This window comes from Dermacentor variabilis, chromosome 8 (assembly GCF_050947875.1).
Source record: "Dermacentor variabilis isolate Ectoservices chromosome 8, ASM5094787v1, whole genome shotgun sequence".
NCBI lineage: Eukaryota > Metazoa > Arthropoda > Arachnida > Ixodida > Ixodidae > Dermacentor > Dermacentor variabilis.
In genome coordinates, this window is record NC_134575.1 from 31,847,093 (window position 1) to 31,853,132 (window position 6,040).

The 6,040-nt window shown below is 52.5% G+C and overlaps 1 protein-coding gene across 1 annotated transcript; it reads left to right on the plus strand.

Moving 5' to 3' along the window:
* Positions 1 to 743: 743 nt before the first annotated feature.
* On the plus strand, positions 744 to 3,877 carry LOC142590988 (uncharacterized). Its single transcript, XM_075703363.1, has 2 exons — positions 744 to 2,334; positions 3,522 to 3,877. The coding sequence occupies exons 1-2, from the start codon at positions 1,237 to 1,239 to the stop codon at positions 3,828 to 3,830; spliced, it is 1,407 nt and encodes a 468-aa protein (XP_075559478.1). The 5' UTR covers positions 744 to 1,236; the 3' UTR covers positions 3,831 to 3,877.
* The last annotated feature ends 2,163 nt before the right edge of the window (positions 3,878 to 6,040 follow it).

A 6,040-nucleotide genomic window follows, 5' to 3' on the forward strand; every position in this document is an offset into this window, starting at 1 on the left:
CGGAGGACGCTACCACCTGCTGCGGCCAGGGGTGTCTCTACCGCTGTTGCCACTCTTCCGGGTGGTGCCCCAACGCAAACATCATCGGCCACACCTCCACGGGAGCTTGGACCGGGAGCGTGTACGACCCAACCAATGACGCCGCCAGCGACGCCAGCCCTAGAACGTCGAACGCCACTCCGACGCCGGCTATGGGACCCACACCACGCCACACCCGCACCGAACCAGACGTGAGCACGAACGCCAACCTCTAACGGTAGAACGCTAGTGGCAGTGTTACCGGGTCGTGTGTACTGTTAGTCTTTGTATCTTCTGTGTTAGTTTGTTAGGTTTGCGTGCTGCTGTTCGTGTCGCGTGGGTTGTATTAAATGTGCATCTGTGTGGGTACACCTGTCGCCTAGTCCATTCTTTCGGCCAGAGTGTTCTCCGGAGGAGACCTGTGTGGGTACACTTGTCTTTGTTTACGGATAGCGTAAAACCTAATCTCGTGTAGCACGAACTCGTGATATGTACCATATCAGCGAGTTCGTGCATCTAAATTTTACGCTGTGAACAAGCAGCCATGTGGAAGGGGCTGAAACGAGCGAATGACTTTGTCACTTCTGCTACTCTTAATCGCTGTTCGCCGCTTTCAACAATAATCTTTGCCGAGTGCATGTGTAAAACACGTGCGCGCACCCTTCGAGTAGCGCACGCCTTCGCTGATCTCGCTGACATATTTTCTTTGCATGCGTTGGGAGTGACGAGAGCGCCACCGCACCCACGTGACATCAAGTTGTGCATCACGTGTGCAGCAAACATGTGTGAACAGTCGCCCGTAACACTCGGTTAGCACAGTCGCACATACCCGTCCGTATGGCCGCCCCCCTCGAGCCTCTATAATCGACGAGTGTGAACAGCTTCCCTAACGAGACACGTCCCCGGAGCCCCGAAATGACGCTGAGACTGCGCCCCAGCCTAAGGTTGCCTTCTCTGGCCGAGCTCCAAATAGCTATGAGGGGGGAGGGGCCCATCCGCGAATTGGACCTCACAAATTGCATTCTTCTCGAACCCAACGAATTGCCTCTGCACATCGCCAGATGTACGGGACTCCAATGCTTGCGGTGCGTCGCCTGCCCGCTCACGCCGAGCGCCCTGCTCGGTTTAATGCTGGAATAGCTTCCGCATCTGAAGGAAGTTGAGTTCTCCCTCGTGGCTGATACGGACGTGGACTCGGAAATAAGGCACGTGCACTACATGGCGTCGCAGGTGCCAGGCGCCCTGGCTCTCAATCTCCGCCGCATGTACGCCGAAGTGAGTGGACACCTGAACTTCAAGGTCCTCTCCGCGCTCGTGCGCTGCTGCCCGAAGCTGGACGAGCTGCGTGTTCATCTGGCGCGCGGAATCTTCCTCGACGCGCTCCTGGAGTGCAACGTCATTTTCCAACATTACGCGAGTTTGGAAACATTCGCGTTTTCTTCCGAGGTGCCAGCCTGCATTCAACGACTGCCGCCCGAACCATTGGATTTCACGAGCTGCGCCGCCGTCTGCGCCAACGTCTGCTACCAGAGGTCAAGCAACATGTGGAACTGTGTTCTACTCCGGGATCTCGTTGACGGCAGCGTTGATCCCCTCCGTCTGCCGCAACAGCTTGTCGTGGTTGCCGTCCACCACGCAGAAGGCACCACGGCGGAATGTATTCGTGTGGCCGCCCTTGGACACTTCTGGACGAACGTGAGCCAACTCTGTCTTCTGCTATTTCCGGCACAGCCCTCCGATGGTGTTTACGCCACGGCTGGCGCCGCGTACCGCGACAGTCTTCGCGACTTCATCTCCGTCAAGCTCAAGCAAATCGTCGAGCTTAACATAAGCGCGTTCCACTTCGGCCCCGACCTCGACTTGACGGCACTGCTCCAGGACGGCTCGCTGGAGCATCTGCAATCCTTCTCGGCGACCCCTTGCGGGCTTCGCCGCCCGTCAGCTCTGCGCCGTCTGGCGCAAAACTGCCCCGACTTCAAAGAACTGGACGTGCGTTTCGATAGGCGGGGTAGCTTCGTTCGGTGCGCCGTCTGCGAGGGTGAGTTCATCCCCGATCTCGAAGACATGCTGCAAATGTACGACGGCGCCCCCGTCTTTCACAATGTTCTTGCCAGGCTGACTCTCACTGACGTGCATGACCGTATCTCCCTTTGGTTCGTCGAGGCCTGCCCAGCGGTTTCGGTGCGTCTCTCAGACTGCCCAAGTCCCTCGCACCCACGCTACCCGTCTTTGGGACAGCTGCTCGCCAGAAACAGCTCCCTGAGTTGTCTCGTGCTTCGGCACGATGCCTTGCCCTTCGGCGAGGCGTGTCTGTTGGTGAGTCGGGTTTGAGCAACAGGCTTTCCTTGCCGCGAGCATACTTAAGGATGGTTCCGTACCCTAAACGTGTCGATGGCGCAGGAAGTGAAATTGCCTCGTTTATTTATTTCCTCAGCGAGTTAGGTAGTGCGCAATATACATGAAAAATGGTGGAGGTACAGGTGGGCACAAAGCATACTACCTATTCTTTATGAGGATAGCTATAGGGGCTTGTTGGTACGGCATATTTTATTTTGTTGTAGCGCAAGCTGAACAAGGACAACAGAAAGGCACATCTGACGCACACATAGCTGTTTATCAGATGGGGCTTTCTATTGTTCTTCATCAGCTTGCCGTACATCAAAATAAGGTCCACGAATGGTTTATTGCAAGAAACGAAATGAAGCCAACATATACGTAAAGTGATCGCTAGCACCACCCGAAAAGGCGGTGACTTCTACAGCAGTTTTGCCACCACTGTGACATGAGATGCGCACACTTTCCTTTCAGAAGCGGGAAAATAGAACATACACTGCTCTGTGCATTACTTGTTCAGTATGAACCAACTAATCCGCAACAAAGTACTTCTGCATTATCTTTACTGCGGTTAAGTATCTTTCATGAGATAAATCCTCAAGGTAACTATATCATTACACTCGCAGACATTGTCGCCCTCAAATGGCAGTAGAAACAAAAAGAAAAACTGCTTTCGAGAGCTAGCCGTTTCGCCAGAACAGGCCATCAATCCCTATCATAAGTTAATGCAGTAACACGCAACCTATTTGCTGCCTTCAAATCCTTTAGGGTGCTTAGCACAATTTCTGAAAGCTTAATTTCTCTTTAAAACACTTGCCGCATAAAAAGACAACGATGGCTTACATAAGGGCCACTGAAATTGTTTCGGGAAGGCGTCCTATGCTGAAACGCGCGAAATAACCAGAGGGGAAAAGAGGGACACACACGTCCTGTTATTCCGTTATATTTCTGCTCAGGTCATGAGCTAACGAGCTCAAACGCATCCGCTGTAAAATAATTTTCACCTTAAAAACAGGGATTTAAAATTGGAAATGTCTATAGCTCGCACATTGCATCCTTTCTTTTGGCGTAAGAGTGCGAGTTAGACGTTTACACCCTTCTTAAATTTTTGGAGGTCTAAATCATTTACGAACGTAATGTAATTTTCTGCGGGCATCGTTCCGTTCCAGGAAAGCATCTCCCGCATTGCCAGCCTGCAGTACCTGTGCCTTCTCTCGGCGGCGCCGTTACTGGACAATGTCGCCGAGGTGTCCCTGCAGACGTTCAGCGACAGACTGAAGCCTCGCATAAAGTGTGTACACGTTCACTACCGAAACTCTACCGACGGCATCGAGAAGCGGATCACGTGGATAAAGCGCACTATCGCTCCAAGCGGTGGCGTCCTGGTTCCAGACGGTCCCTGCTTCCTCTATTGTTCGACGGCTACGTTCATAGGACTCGCCAAGCCGCTGAATCGCGACTTCAAAGAGATCCTGTAGATGAATGCACGGCCGAGACGTAATATAATGCCTTAGATACGCGTAAATGTGCCTACAATAATACAGCTGATCAGTTGCTTTTTCCATTCGTATCTTCGAATATGTATGCCTTATCCTTTGTTTATTTTTCTTCACTCAGTATCTGAACTCGCGCTAAAGGAGCCTTACAACACTTTTTGAGCCCGTTAGATAAATCGCTCTAGTTGCGAGGCAATGTTTCCGCAACGCATGAGCCATGAATTCCTCGCTTTTCTAAAGCGGGAAACGTACAATGGGGCGTGGCGGCAGGCACAGGTGGCGCTGCGGAAACGCCGGTCGACATAAAACCCCTCAACCTCCAAAAGTAGCCGCAACGATTTCCCTCCTCCTCTGCTCCACTGCCGCTCTCGGCGCACACTGGACAGTGGCGCCGCCTATGCTGGCCCTGCCATGGAAGACGACGGCTAACGCCCTACCGGAGGAAGACCGCAGAAAGGTTCATTCGAGCCCTTCGTAGCAGTTTTTGATGCGAGGGTGTCTTCGTCAGTCGGAAACTTGCCTTAATAATGCCGTGTTGGAATCGCTCAAACGGAAAACAGAAAAGCGCCGTTATTTAAGGCATAAAGCGCCCGCACGTTGAGAGTTCGTGTTGCTTAAACACGACGCATGCACACAGTGTACTCACACACGCGCGCAATTACCTCAGTTCTACGTTTCGACTGCGTGAAAGTACGTGTATGAGGTTTCGTCGGTTCATTTATGTGCACGTTGCATACTTTTGCGCCGGCCGGCGCGTGAGAGTTTCCAACTGTCTGGGGCCAGCAATGACTAGCAACTGGGCCGCTTCTGCCCCGCGCCTTTTACAGATGTGTGTAGGTCATGCACGCATTGTGGTGGGCATGAAACATTTTCAAACGTACACATTATTGATAATGTGAACAACGTACCAGCGCATGTAATCGTTTTTTATTTAATTATTACAGCGCGAGTGGTTGGAATTTGATAGCAAGAACGCACTTGACGGGACAACTTAACACAGGTTCGGAACATATTTATCTATGATTCCCCCCATCATTAGCCCCAGTAACGCTTTTATTCAAGCGCTCATTTTATATCTGTACTACGTGTGTCTCCATTCTTTTGCCTTGTATGTTCTGTAAGAGGAGCTGCGTTGCTTTACATGGAACATTCAAGGTACCCAAGACAGGGAACGAAATTCATTCTTGGGCTTTACGTACCAGAACCACGATATGTTTATAGGCACGCCGTAATGGCGACCTCCGAATATTGACCAGCTGGGCTTCTTTAATGTGTCCCCAATTGACGGGCCACCGCGGGCATCTTTGCATATAGCGCCCTTCGGAATGCGGCCGCCGCGACCGCGACCCGATCCCGCGACCTCCTGCCGTCAATTCGTCTGCGCTGACTTTCGTCGCACTGCGCCTGCAATGACGGTCGGAGCGCCCTGGAACGAAAAAAAAAAATACCCAAAAGAGCGACGCGTTCTTCCACGTTTCAATTGGCCAATGGAGGAGGCTGGGGCGACGGGCGGCATGGAGGAGGAAACACCGGCGAGAGCGGAGTGGCGCAAAGATCTACGAATGGTGCTACTTTTGGAACATTCAGGGGTCTTAGGTGAACAGAGCCCTCAGTGCTGCGCTTATCGGTTTCGGGTAGTACAAAAACTCAAAACACGGCCTCCGAGATCGGGCGGCACATCTAGGAGGCGATGTGCAAAGCCCTGTTGGTTAATGCAGTATATAGAGAAGGAAGCAAAGTTGTATACCCAGTGCGAACACTGTCCACGAGAGGATGCGCAGGGTATTCCGTCAAAAACAAGAGTTGGTAGAGTATGTTTTACAGCGAATCTGTACACCTCTACCGTACAAGGATATTTTCGTGTCGTTGCGGCAGGCAAAAAACTCTGCGGTGGAGGTGAAGAAGGCGTTAAGCGCTCACCACACGTAGGCCGACCCGCCACACAGGTGAAGCAGGCGTTAAGCACTCTCCATACGTGGGCCGATCCCGAAGCTTGTGCAATGCCGGGCCGACCCACGACACAGGTGAAGCAGTTGTTGAGCACTTCCCATACGTTGGCCGATCCCGATGGTAGTGCAATGCCGTCCCTACCCACCCCGGAGGTGAAGCAGGCGTTAAGCACTCCCCATGTGTGCGCCGATCCCGTAGATAGTGCAATGTCGATGCGACGCGCGGCCGAGGTGAAGCAGGCG